Source organism: Leiobunum rupestre, chromosome 1, assembly GCF_980474605.1.
Source record: "Leiobunum rupestre chromosome 1, qqLeiRupe1.1.hap1, whole genome shotgun sequence".
Lineage (NCBI taxonomy): Eukaryota > Metazoa > Arthropoda > Arachnida > Opiliones > Sclerosomatidae > Leiobunum > Leiobunum rupestre.
This window is the reverse complement of record NC_143384.1, coordinates 18,355,051-18,368,135: the sequence shown is the minus strand read 5'-3', so window position 1 is coordinate 18,368,135 and position 13,085 is coordinate 18,355,051. Positions and strand designations below refer to the sequence as shown.

General features: G+C 34.7%; 3 protein-coding genes across 12 annotated transcripts in view; 1 reads left to right on the top strand and 2 right to left on the bottom strand.

Annotated features, from left to right (window-relative positions):
- The window catches only part of LOC149961247 (uncharacterized), a 182,879-nt gene extending 177,002 nt beyond the window's left edge, over nucleotides 1-5,877 (bottom strand). For 4 of the 9 annotated variants that reach the window (XM_090176256.1, XM_090176279.1, XM_090176263.1 and 1 more), the window contains exon 1: nucleotides 5,153-5,877. In XM_090176256.1, coding sequence (XP_090032382.1) covers nucleotides 5,153-5,209 — 57 coding nt within the window. In that variant the 5' untranslated portion in view covers nucleotides 5,210-5,877. The remainder of the gene's footprint in view (nucleotides 1-5,152) is intronic. The other 5 variants (XM_090176311.1, XM_090176304.1, XM_090176309.1 and 2 more) reach the window with 2 other exon arrangements.
- Nucleotides 5,878-5,974: 97 nt separating this feature from the next.
- On the top strand, nucleotides 5,975-7,519 carry mRpL2 (mitochondrial ribosomal protein L2). Its single transcript, XM_090176340.1, has 4 exons — nucleotides 5,975-6,128; nucleotides 6,356-6,678; nucleotides 6,743-6,994; nucleotides 7,052-7,519. Exons 2-4 carry the CDS (start codon nucleotides 6,366-6,368, stop codon nucleotides 7,465-7,467), a joined length of 981 nt encoding a protein of 326 aa, XP_090032466.1. The 5' UTR covers nucleotides 5,975-6,128; nucleotides 6,356-6,365; the 3' UTR covers nucleotides 7,468-7,519.
- A 464-nt stretch (nucleotides 7,520-7,983) lies between these two features.
- On the bottom strand, nucleotides 7,984-12,107 carry Set (NAP domain-containing protein SET). Of its 2 annotated transcripts, none has more exons than XM_090176347.1 (6): nucleotides 11,676-12,107; nucleotides 10,958-11,147; nucleotides 10,705-10,892; nucleotides 10,540-10,640; nucleotides 10,403-10,479; nucleotides 7,984-9,300 (listed from the first exon to the last, which is right to left on the bottom strand). In XM_090176347.1, the coding sequence occupies exons 1-6, from the start codon at nucleotides 11,946-11,948 to the stop codon at nucleotides 9,245-9,247; spliced, it is 885 nt and encodes a 294-aa protein (XP_090032473.1). In that variant the 5' UTR covers nucleotides 11,949-12,107; the 3' UTR covers nucleotides 7,984-9,244. The 2 variants fall into 2 exon arrangements, with proteins under 2 accessions (XP_090032473.1, XP_090032479.1); XM_090176353.1 differs by lacking the exon at nucleotides 7,984-9,300 and adding an exon at nucleotides 10,085-10,212 and having other exon boundaries at nucleotides 11,676-12,106.
- Nucleotides 12,108-13,085: the final 978 nt, after the last annotated feature.

Below are 13,085 nucleotides of genomic sequence, written 5' to 3'. Positions count from 1 at the left end.
TTTCCCTTGAATTTTTCCACTGAAATTCCATCAGTTATCCCTTGAATTTTTCCACTGAAATTCCATCGGTTATCCCTTGAATTTTTCCACTGAAATTCCATCGGTTATCCCTTGAAATGTTCCACTGAAATTCCATCGGTTATCCCTTGAAATGTTCCACTGAAATTCCATCGGTTATCCCTTGAATGTTTCCACTGAAATTCCATCGGTTATCCCTTGAATTTTTCCACTGAAATTCCATCGGTTATCCCTTGAATTTTTCCACTGAAATTCCATCGGTTATCCCTTGAATTTTTCCACTGATAATTCCCTTGAATGTTTTCCACTGATAATTCCCTTGAATGTTTTCCACTGATATTTCCCTTGAATGTTTTCCACTGATATTTCCCTTGAATGTTTTCCACTGATATTTCCCTTGAATTTTTTCCACTGATATTTCCCTTGAATTTTTTCCACTGATATTTCCCTTGAATTTTTTCCACTGATATTTCCCTTGAATTTTTTCCACTGATATTTCCCTTGAATTTTTTCCACTGATATTTCCCTTGAATTTTTTCCACTGATATTTCCCTTGAATTTTTTCCACTGATATTCATTTTACATGGAAAATGTTTTAGAATATATTCTTGGTTTCTTTATTGATAAACATTATGCGATTAAAATAAATTTAAAAAACTCGACTTAAATCAATGACTTTTGAGAAAAGAACATCACTTAATTTAAATATTTAATTTATAGTTATGGAAAGGAAACCCTATTTAACTTTAATGTAACCAGCTTTTAAATATTTTATTTTCTTACTTCTTTTTTTTAAAGAAGAAATATGTCGTATTCTATAATTTTCAATGGACCAAGAATCTAAGGAGAGGACTAACTGTTTAAAATGCTATTCCAAGGCAGCTGTGCTCTAAATCGGAAGAGCTGTTGTTGTACGTCGTCGAGTCAAGACGACCTGCAGGTTACTATCGCTACGTGAAACTCGCTGCAGCGATATCAAGTTTGTTCGAAACTAACTAAAATTCCCCGTAAAAAAACGGGCTTTTGTGAGTCCGCTTATAACAAGATTGGTCCATGATTTTCCAAAAAGGTTTAAATCTTGAAGGTCTTATAAATTGACCGGATAACGGTCTAATTAATTAAACACTCATGATTGGTTTATTCAATAATTTAATATTCATCTGTCTATCTTTGAGAAAATATTGAGACATTTTAATATCATAAAAACTAACATTCGATAAAAATGCAAATTTGAAAAAATTAACATCGACATTTAATACTTGTATAAATTTCATTTTCCTCTCTAGTTAGGGTTTCAGATTCAGGTTATATTTAATTTTTTTTAAATGTTCCTGACATTTTAAGTACAAAATCAGACAATAGTTTCATCGGAATTTAAGGAATTCAATTCCACTTATATTTCATGCATGACTCTTCACGCATTATGTTTCAGATAAAAAATGGTTTATTGGATCGTTGAAGTTACCAATTTTAAAATGTCCAGACCAAAACTAAATAATCATAGAATTTATCACGGAAGTTAATGCAATTTTACTTAAATCCAATTCCTCGATATTTCACGAATTATCAAAATTCGCCGACCTGTTAATCCTATTTCAAAACAGTTTTTAGGCTTATTTTAGAAAACCACGGATCTTTTAAACCTATTTCAAAATACCATACTTTTTATCCTATTTCAAAATATTTTTCATTCTATTGAAAAATCCCGCGCGCAGACTTTTTAATCCTATATTAATATCCCAGACCTTCTAATCCTATATTAATATCCCAGACCTTCTAATCCTATATTAATATCCCAGACCTTCTAATCCTATATTAATATCCCAGACCTTCTAATCCTATATTAATATCCCAGACCTTCTAATCCTATATTAATATCCCAGACCTTCTAATACTATATTAATATCCCAGAAATTCTAATCCTTTATTAATATCCTAGAAATTCTAATCCTATTCGAAAAATCCCAGACCTAATCCTATTTCAAAATTCCCATCCCTTTTAATCATATTTCAAAATTCCCATCCCTTTTAATCCTATTTCAAAATTCCCATCCCTTTTAATCCTATTTAAAAATTCCCATCCCTCTTAATCCTATTTCAAAATTCCCATCCCTTTTAATCCTATTTCAAAATTTCCATCCCTTTTAATCCTATTTCAAAATTCCCATCCCTTTTAATCCTATTTCAAAATTCCCATCCCGTTTAATCCTATTTCAAAATTTCCATCCCGTTTAATCCTATTTCAAAATTCCCATCCCGTTTAATCCTATTTCAAAATTCCCATCCCTTTTAATCCTATTTCAAAATTCCCATCCCTTTTAATCCTATTTCAAAATTCCCATCCCTTTTAATCCTATTTAAAAATTCCCATCCCTTTTAATCCTATTTCAAAATTCCCATCCCTTTTAATCCTATTTCAAAATTTCCATCCCTTTTAACCCTATTTCAAAATTCCCATCCCTTTTAATCCTATTTCAAAATTCCCATCCCTTTTAATCCTATTTCAAAATTTCCATCCCTTTTAATCCTATTTCAAAATTCCCATCCCTTTTAATCCTATTTCAAAATTCCCAGACTTATATATCCTATTTAATAAATACCAGACTTTTTAGGTTTATTTTCAAAAACAAGACGTCTTAGACCTATTTTCCAAATCTCAGTCGTTTCCCTAACCTATGTGGCAAGCCCTGCTATTATAAGTCAAGAGTACCGCCCAGATTGGCTACTTCCATACCACCTAAGTCGAATATTTTTTACCGGCATAAAAGAGTAACGTCGTTGGGTAGGTATCACGTAATAAATATATTGCCCCCTCCAAAAAAGAATTTAGTACCTCTCTGCTTGCCGGCCAGGCGTGTCGGAGCCTAGCGGTAAAGCCTAAACCCAGGCGACTCGCATCCACGGCAGAGCCCTCTTTATAAGGGCCGCTACCAATTTCCCTGTAGACCTCTTCCCAAGAATCCCAAGCCGTTAAAAAAATTGGAACCAATTTTATTTTCGGACCAAAAATACGGCAGGACACGGTTGATAAAGTAAACTGGATATTCGAAATTGCCAGAGACTCCAGAAATACAAATTTCAGTTTGGATGGGATAAAGATGCCACTTGCTTTAAGGGTAGGGCTTTTTTTACAGCCAATAATATTCAGGGTTGCCACAATATTTTTAGATTCGAATTCAATGACTTGTTTTCCCAGATCACTTTTAGTGCCCCCCGGCTAGACTTTAGAGACTTCGCCCCCCCCCCCGCTCCTACTCATCAGATATTTTTACCCCCGATCCAACTCAGATATTTTCCCCCCTATCCTACTCTTCAGATATTTCCCCCCTATCCTACTCTTCAGATATTTTCCCTCCTATCCTACTCTTCAGATATTTTCCCTCCTATCCTACTCTTCAGATATTTTCCCTCCTATCCTACTCTTCAGATATTTTCCCTCCTATCCTACTCTTCAGATATTTCCCCCCTATCCTACTCTTCAGATATTTCCCCCCCATCCTACTCATCAGATATTTTTACCCCCGATCCTACTCAGATATGTTTACCCCCGATCCTACTCAGATATGTTTACCCCCGATCCTACTCATCAGATATCCCCCCCCCCGATCCTACTCTTCAGATATTTTTACCCCCGATCCTACTTTAAAGACTTTTTACCAACGACCCTAATTTGGAGATTTTACCCCTTACAACATTTAAATACTTTTTCTGACTTTTTAAGGCCAAATTAGACAATTTCAACATTATATTTTACTTTTATTAGAAGGTCATGTTACTCATGAATTTACTTATATTTTGTCAGGTTAAGTTTTAACGGAAAACGTTATTGCAACGTTTACCACGAACTTCATAAAACCAATTTAGGGTAAATTAAAATTCACCGATTTTCCCCAAAATTCTTATATTCCTTGACATAGATCTATTTTCAAATTCCCGGTTTGTATGACTTGTTAATATTATTATTAACAAATATAAAATTAAAGGGAATAGAACCTCAAATTGAAAATTATCCGGGCAGTCCACGGTCATAGCAAATGATTAAAAATAGGAGTGGTAATTATCCCTACTGATCGACGTTTTTACAATTAATAATATAACTATTAAATTCAACTTTAGGTTTTCAGAATTGCAATTCCCTGACTTTCCCAGGCAATTTTTAACTTCATACTTTACTTTTAACCGAAGATAATGAATTTACTTATATTTCAGTAAAGGTTTCCTATTTTCAACTGAAATTTAATTCCTAACTTTTACACAATATTTAAAATTTTATAAATTTTACAGGAATTCCAGTACTGCGACTACCCTGATTTTAATCTATCATATTAGCAAATAATTTTAATGAATAATAAAAATTACTGATTTGTTAAATAAACGAAAAATATTATTTTTTGGGAGGGGACGGTGCTTGGAGCTGTTCCTAACGGGCAAACGAAACCACGAAAATGCTGATCGGGGCGATCTCGAAAAAGCTCTAGAGCAGCATATTTTAAAACGGTTATAGACTTTATCAAATTGTTATTTTGTGCGATTTCATTTTCAGAGCAATTTCACGCATTTTTTTACTTGGTAAATACGTCAATAAAAGACCAACGGTGGTTAAAACAAGGTAAATATCCAGAAATATTTCGAAATTACATTTCTAAACTATCATTAAAAATAGATAAAACATCATTATCTTGGGTTTTTCTACCACTCGTAATTGGTCTATTAACGAAACAATATTTACGTCACTTTACGTAACCTAAAATTATCAACAAACCAAAACTAATTTCTAAACAAACCGTATCGGAAAAATAAATGATGCTCTATGAACCATGTTTTGGCCAACCGCCAGAAAATGTATATAAGGTTTCTTCAAGGACCTATATGACCAACACTATGAATTTTAAGTAAGAGGACTGGTCAGGCGATAACTTTTTTTAAATTTCCATGGAAACTTTAAACTTGAACGCATTCTAATTACCCGCAAATTTTATAAGTACGCGTTTAACGTATGCGTCAGTGGAAGAGAAATAGCTTAACCTCACCCATAAATAAAACTAGAACCGCATAGCGCACTGCTTAGAGGGAAAATGGTATACCCGCAAAGGCTTAGTTTGAAAAAAAGAGTGTGTAGAAAAAGCGTTATTACCTTTTCATCGGCTTTGCCTGGACAGGCGCGGCACAGATTCCAAACGGAGTGTATCATGGCTACCTGAGGGTTGAAAATCCTGATATCTCAGCTACTATTCGGTGGCGAATACTGGTATAAATCCACGAAATTAGCTTCAGTTCCAATCCGAAGGCGTTGACTTTCCCACTGTACTTCTGGACCGCGCAAATAACGAAGGAAATGTTCCTAGATTTGAATATTTCGAAATACGACGGACTGCGATTCACGGACGATTCAATATCTTTTTTTGTAAACGTTTAAATCCGAAAAGTCGAAGAAAATCCTACACACAAAATGCCAGTGAAATGAATAAACACACTGTACAGTACTCTTCTCCCGGTAAATTGGCAGATGAAGAATTCGATACGATTTGACGCAATGTCCACAGAAACGAAACTTGGCGCCAAAATTGATCCTTTTGCGTCGTTTGACGTTTAGGGTGTTTTTTTCCGAAGATGATATAGTTCAAAATTTTAGGACAGAGCCACGCACCGAGGCTCCGAAACTATGTTTTCGGCGTAAAATTTTAACTTTTCGCCCGATTATTTCCGATGACGTTCAAAGGGCCGGGCGAAAGGGACGAAGATTGCAGGAGAAACCGGCGGAAAAATTTTACTTCCTCGCGTCGGACTTTCTGCTGTTCCTCGGGACTCCTTTACACGCCGGGCGGGATCAGAGGAAATGCGGCTTTTCGACGCAATCCCGATTAGCAAAAACGTTGAAAGGGCCGGAAAATAACGCCGGCTCGCTATCGACGGAATGGTGGCGCCATCTATATTTACGCCTAATTTTCGCCTACTAGACTGCAAAATTACATTAGGCCTTTGAAATTTGAATTATTTGCTTCTCTTTATAATATAAAAATTAAAATTTATTTTAAGTCAAATGATTTATTTTTGAGTGATAAAGGTTGGCCTAAAATTTAGATACACTTTAAAATAAGACGAACAAGTTGGTAAGATTATTTTCTCAAAGAAATAAAAACTATTTTGATCCAAGGCTTATTTCAGTAATTTCATCATATATTTACCATTTTCTATGATATTTACTAAATATATTTATTATATATACACAGGAATTAAGTTAGATAAAGCTTACGTTTAATTTGAAATAAAAAATAGCCTATTAAGACTTAACAACATTAGAAAAATTTATTGAAATTTTTCATATTGTTTTTATTAGAAACCAAAACATGGCTTCTCTGATTAATACTATGAAAACAATTGGACTTGGAGGTCTAAAACCCAATGCTTCGTTTAATATACTGAGTAAAATGAAAGATGCAATGACCACATTATCAATTACTCCCCAAACTAACCTACAACTTCAGTTTGTTCGTACCAAAGTGGTACGTCGCATAAGAGGGGGAGGTAGGCCTGTCCCGTATGGAGTAATACCACCAGAACCACACAAATACAAATTCAGAGTGATTTTTCCCGAAGATGGCAAATATACAACAAAGCCCTTAAAAATTATAAAAATGGGAGGACGACACCCTGAAACTGGTAGGAAAAAAAAATCCCCCCTACCATAAAATAATGAAATAATATTTATGGAAAATGTTTTCAGGTCATGTCATTGTCGAAACTCTGGGAGGAGGTCACAAACAAAAGTTTCGTTGGGTTGACTATCATCACAAAGTTGATCGGGAGAAACTGGAACCATTCATAGAGAAAATTCAACTTGTACGTTACTGTCCTGTCCGATCTGCTCATATTGCTTTAGCCGTTAATGGCGAAACTTCCAGATGGGTCATTGCCCATCAAGGCATGAAAGCTGGAGATTTAACAACAACTTATGCGGAAATACCGAGGATTCCTGGTTAGCAATTGAAAAATATTAATTTAAATTTTAAATTAATGAAATATCAACCATTAGTTCGACCCAAAGAAGGCGATTCTCATCCAGTTGGGGCCCTACCGAATGGAACAATGATTTTCAACATAGCTCCCGCTCCTGGATTTAAAGGCATGTTTTGTAGAGCAGCAGCATCGTACGGAACTTTATTAAGAAAAACACCGGATAAAAACTGCGTCATTCAGTTGCCTTCCAAAAGGGAAATCTCTGTTAGCGAGAAAACAATGGTGACTGTTGGTCGAGCCTCAAACTTAGAAAAAGCTGGACAACACGTTGGTAGTCCCAATCGCTTGAGGTGGCTTGGACATAGACCTCGTACTGGGCTGTGGCATCGCAAAGATGGATACTGTGGAAGAAAAATCAGACCCCCTAAACCAACATTAAAAATTCCCGAGATACTAACCCGCAAAAAAGAGCCTTTAATTATTAATTTGTAGAAATAATAGTTAATTATTATTAATAAAACTTGACATTATACCTTATGAAAAATGTTTCATTATTTACTAGCCTAAAATTAGAACGTTTATAAATTACAAAAGTCTTCAATTTTCTTTCCTTAGTCATTTTTATTTATAATAAGTCGTTGCCTCTCTCCGATTAAAGAGATGGTGAAGTTACAATCACGTAAAATTATTTTCCAATTCCTTTTATCAGTTTTATGAGAAAGAAAATAAACTTATCCAAGGAATGACTTATAAACAAGATTTTTTTCTACAAAAAAGTACAATCCCCCAGCAAATGATACATTTAAAAAAGGCTAATGAAGTGTAAATGTGATAAACTGGTCATTTTTGAAAGTTTTTATTTTGAAAATATAGTTTGCCACACTCAAGATTTTTTTCTTTGTTTACAAATACCAGCGTAATCTTTCCTTTTTTTAATTTTAATGTAACATTTTTTGTTTTAAGGGATTTTATTCACACATAAACTGAGAAATTTGTAATTTCACGCAAGTCAAAAATTTAGTGTGAAGATAAAAAAGATTTTTCCGTACTGTAAAATGAAAATTTTTAATTTCCGTTTTAACTATGCTACAAATGAATAAAGTTGGGTTTTTTTTTTGGAGGAACATTTACAATAAAAGATATTTACTCATTTACGCTTCGTAATGAGATGAAATAAAACACTCATACTTTTTTATATTTGGTTTAGTTTTCTTTGTCAAAATAATGCACAACGTACACTTGCTGCTACAACTGCGGTCCATAATTATACAAAATTTAAGGAAAAGAAATGGTGAAATTTATGGTGTAATTTTTTTTTTCAAAAGTGGACAGATTATATTTTCTTCTAAAAAGATTGTGGTTTTCAATTTTTCAAAAACCTTGATTTAATCTAACTTTTGCATTATTTTTTTATTTAAAACCGTCTCCCCCATTCTTTTATACAAACGTGCGATAGGCCTAAATTTACTCCAACAAATTGAATTTTTAACTTTTCTTCAAGTATCGCCTAACTTTAAAAAAAACCCTTTATTTGAAATTGAAATTTCCGCAAATATTTTGTACATCATATCGAATAAACTTTGCACAATCACAACTAGAACGAAACACGATCAGGGCAGGGAGAGGATAAAAAGTTTAAAATTCCATTAGACTGGGATAAAATTTAGGCCCAACGCAACTTGCCAATAAATCGCAAATGAACATTAACTCTTGAGAAATTTCGCAAGATTAAACTCGATTTCCCACCCCCCACAAAACAATATTCTTTTATGTTGATGATTTGAGAAAAGAAAAATTTTGATGAAAAAATAAAAACAAATAACCACGATTTGATGAGAAAACTTTTAGTTACACTGAGGGAGTGGTGTTTATGTCTTTCTTATGAATGTTTTTCCAAATCATTTTGTTTCGCGAATAGCCAATTTTTAAAATAAAATGGATAACATTTTCTTCCGCAGATGATGATTAACATGATGAATATTTAACAGAAGTTGAACTGACACTTAAAAATGTTTGTTGATAGAAAAAAAAAAGTTTATTTTTGCGTCTTTTCTTTTAACGGGCGAAAAGTTCGTTTAGAAGCCTGATTAAATAACTTGATAGTAAAGAAACGTAGGAGCATTATGAAAAGAAGGGAATAATTTTTGTTAAATTTGCAAAGAGGAGTGTTTGAAAAACAGGGGGCAGTTTGGGATTGAAAATCTGTGGCAGCAACGGCTTCTGTATGTTTTATTTTTTTTTGGTTTCGCCCTTTGCCATTTTTTCAACTTCACTCATCTCCTGCATCATCCCCGCCATCTCCCGCATCATCATCGTCATCCCCACCTTCAAATTCATTAAATCCATTTACTATTTACAATTAAAATTAGGTTAAATTCTACCAAAACCAGGCTAAATCTATCGTCACAACATGCAAAACTTGCAAGTCAGGCAAGCAAAATATTGCATGTCTATAATAAAGGGGCTTTATGACTGCAATTTCCCCATAATCAAATATAATATGTGTACATAAACAATTAGTTGCCGTTGAATTGCCCCAGCAATACCACTAACGCTTAATTCCATCCCTTATCGGGATAAATGAAGCGTAAATTGTTCAAAAATAGCGCTGAAACAGCCACTTCTAAAATTATGAGAAAATTCAGTTTCTCTACCATGTGATACTTTTAGACATGAACAAATATAGCTGTAAAATTACCGCTTCTTCTACAAATGCCACTTTACTTGTCATTAACCCTGGTAGGCCTAAGAAAACTACTTTTTAGGGGAGCTAGACATATCTGTCGTTAATAACTTTTAGGATCAAACTCTATGCAAAATTTTAGTTAAAACCAATAAGCAACAACAGAAACTTACGAAAGATAATTTAAACTTCGATGAAACTAATTATAAAACTAAATTATTCAATAATGGCATTCTATTCAAAGAAATTGTAAGAACTATGAGAAAACATTCGCAATACTCATCATTATTAACTCTAAAATGTTACAAATGCGCCATCTACTAACAATTTAAACATTTTTCGAGGGAAACAAATATCAAATGGTTCAGAACCAAAATAATGTCAAGCAAGCTGTGCCAATATTAAAAACAAAAAACAACCAATGGATACAGTTTAAACGAACAACCGTCCGCATTTATTCTTATAAAAACAAATTTAGGAGTCTATACATGTGACAGACCACTAAAACAAAAAGGTCGAGAGAATTCATAATGGTGCTTATCATTATTCGGATTCTAAAAAAAGGGGGGTTAAAATTAACTCTTGGAATTAAATAATTTAAAATGCGATAAAGAATCTCTTTTAACCTCATGCAATAACACCCGTTAAGCTAAAAGCCAGATCGTGACAAGCATATAATAACAAAAATGGAACACTATAGCATCTACATAGCTAGAATATGATGTATTAGGTTCCATTTCTTACCTTCATCGTCATCATCATCTTCACCTTCACCCTCTTCTTCTACAACTACGACTGAATCATCCACTTCATCATCCTCACTAAAAAGTAAACCATTACAATTTTGCCAAAATTTATGTTTCAATTTATTCAAAATTTACCTATCATCTTCTTCATCTCCTTCTAATCCATTTTCTTCAACTTCAATATCTGGTACGAGGAAATACTGTAGAGGATTTGGCCACATATCATCCTTAATTACCTACCAAATAAATTATATTAATTCTTAATGTACTTAAAAGATTTAATAAATATATAACTCATACTTCAGCGATATCATCAGCTGAAGCATCACCATGATCCGTGAACCACGTGAAAAACGTCCTTAATGGCTCGTCATCGTGATCTCGCTTCCTGTTCTTCATTAAAGCTTGCCTTTCCCTTTCCTTTTGACGTTTTGTGACATCCATACCTTCCTTCCATTTGATTGGTGTAGACTGTGATGCGGGATCTCCTGTTCGTAATGGAGAAAATTTTAAGAACAAGGTATTGGACAAAAACTACTAATTATATATTCACCAGAGGATCCTAAATGAAATTCCTTCACCAGTATGTTGTTTTCAAAATATGGGTTTTCGTCAAAATAAAACTTGATTCTGTAGCCTGATTTTATGTCTTCAAATTCCTCCACTTCCAACTTTGTGAGAAAATGTAAACATTCTTCTTCTTCCTCATCGAGGATGGCAGATATTTGTGGGTGGTTTACAAACTGATTGACACTTTGGTTAAGGAATAATTAAATAGAAATTGTGATATGGTTTAAAATGTAACACATCACGCTGGTGCTGTAGGAAAGACGACGAATTGTCGCGAAATTGAAAACAAAAGTACAAAAAGGCGGTAACAAAGGCTTAACGACTAGCTTTATTTGAACGAATATCAATTGATTTAAACCGTAAATGTACTAAGAATATAGCCCAAAACTAATAACATAACAAAACTAACCTCTTTCAAGAAATAAACGAGCGCGTCTTGGTATATTTCAATCGTAAATGAGAAAACAAATCGACGATCAGTGCAAGGTTTTGGCCTAAAATAAGGTAGCCATTGCATCTCCATAGAACAAAGCATGTGGTTGCTCGGATTTAGGCTTAGCATTAGCGCGGCCATTTAACGCGAGTTTTTGTCGTCCCCCCATTTTGGACGTAGGCAAGCGTGTTCGGGTAGCCGGCAACATGGTGCCGTATTCGGCCGCCGCCGCGCCGATAATGAGACCCCCGCGTAGAAAAAAGGATACAGCGGTGACCCAAAAGTTGGGAATTTTCTTGATCAACTCGTTCCTCTTCTCGAAGAAGGGTTTCCTTAATTTGTTGTATTTCTGTTCTACCTTTAAGATCTCCTCGCTGGCCTTCTCGTTCAAGGCGTCGATTTCATTCTGACAAGCGTCTATCTCCTCCAACGCTTTCTGAGTTTCGGCATCGTAATCTCTGCTTTCCTCACCATCGCCCCCTGAACCCGAAGATCCTTCGACTTTTCTTACCTTCTTGGGTGTTACCCCGCTCGCTGACATTTCTGTAAATTCTGTCGTTCACTGTCAAAACACGTTGCAAATAAAAGTAACAAACTCCCAACTTTAGTCAAGTCTTTCAAGTCGTTTTGCTCAAACGACGAACCTCGACCACAACGCGCTACGAAGAGAGAAAAATGCCGTGAGGAAGAAAACTTTCGCCGAAAACGAACGTGCTAACTGCGCATGCGCCGTACCATGTGACCCCGTTGCGTCATGAGGTTCAAATCGATTGACCAATGACGATAGACAATACATTAACTACAGCCAATGGGATCGTAACCCCCAGCTAAGGCGACCGCTTTTTGAAATTGAGAAAAGCTTATTTTTTCCCAATCTGCGGTTTCCCCCATATTTTATCATTAACTTCGAACAAAATTTACTAGGAAATGCACAACATTGATAGTAAACAAAACCTAAAAAGCCCCACATCCTTAGAATAAATATTTAGCACTATTTGGCGAGATAATACAATGCAAACCGGCCCGCTCTATTTGACACACCTCCCCACCACCCTTTACTCTACGCGCTGATGTAACTTTTAAAGCAGCTGCTAAATACTCGCCTCGTTGGGTAAAAATATAATCGCACAAAAATGTTTTCTTACCCCTTTATCTTTAAGCAATTCCAAAGAAACCAACAATTCTTAACCGCCACCTTGACGAAGAAAATAAAATCGTTTTTGAGGCTCGGAAAATATAACTGGCGCGTACCGGTTTTTCGTGACGTCATGACCAATCAAATTCTAGTAATGGCTGGGCTGGCTCAGAAAAAGGAAGGCGCGAAACAGATACCGCCAATTTTGAATAACAACCATAAATTAACGTCGATAATTTGAAAATAAATGAATTAAAACTTTGAAAGTTAGTTTTAAACCGTAATGCCAAAGACGCTACTCATTGAAAAGCTAAAAATATCAATGGACTTATTATGAAATACCTCCTTTCAAAGGTTTGAAAAAAGAGGCTTATTTGTTGGTACTTTGAGGAGAGCCATGTTACAATGCTTGTTAATGATTTAAGCTTAATACTTTTAATAACTGGAAATATTCTGGTCATCGCTAGTCCAAATGCTACTATAGTTTATGCAATGGCGCTTGATTTAGCGATCATTGAAAATAATACATCAACCAACAGCGTG

Excerpts from the sequence above, each read along its gene's own strand:
- mRpL2 (XM_090176340.1), top strand. The coding sequence starts at position 6,366 with ATGGCTTCTCTGATTAATACTATGAAAACAATTGGACTTGGAGGTCTA. Across the intron at positions 6,679-6,742 it reads AGGACGACACCCTGAAACTG|GTCATGTCATTGTCGAAACT; the intron begins GTAGGAAAAAAA and ends AAATGTTTTCAG. Across the intron at positions 6,995-7,051 it reads GGAAATACCGAGGATTCCTG|TTCGACCCAAAGAAGGCGAT; the intron begins GTTAGCAATTGA and ends ATCAACCATTAG.
- Set (XM_090176347.1), bottom strand. The coding sequence starts at position 11,948 with ATGTCAGCGAGCGGGGTAACACCCAAGAAGGTAAGAAAAGTCGAAGGA. Across the intron at positions 11,148-11,675 it reads CCAACTTTTGGGTCACCGCT|TTTGTAAACCACCCACAAAT; the intron begins GTATCCTTTTTT and ends AGTGTCAATCAG. Across the intron at positions 9,301-10,402 it reads AGATGATGATGACGATGAAG|GTGGGGATGACGATGATGAT; the intron begins GTAAGAAATGGA and ends ATGAATTTGAAG.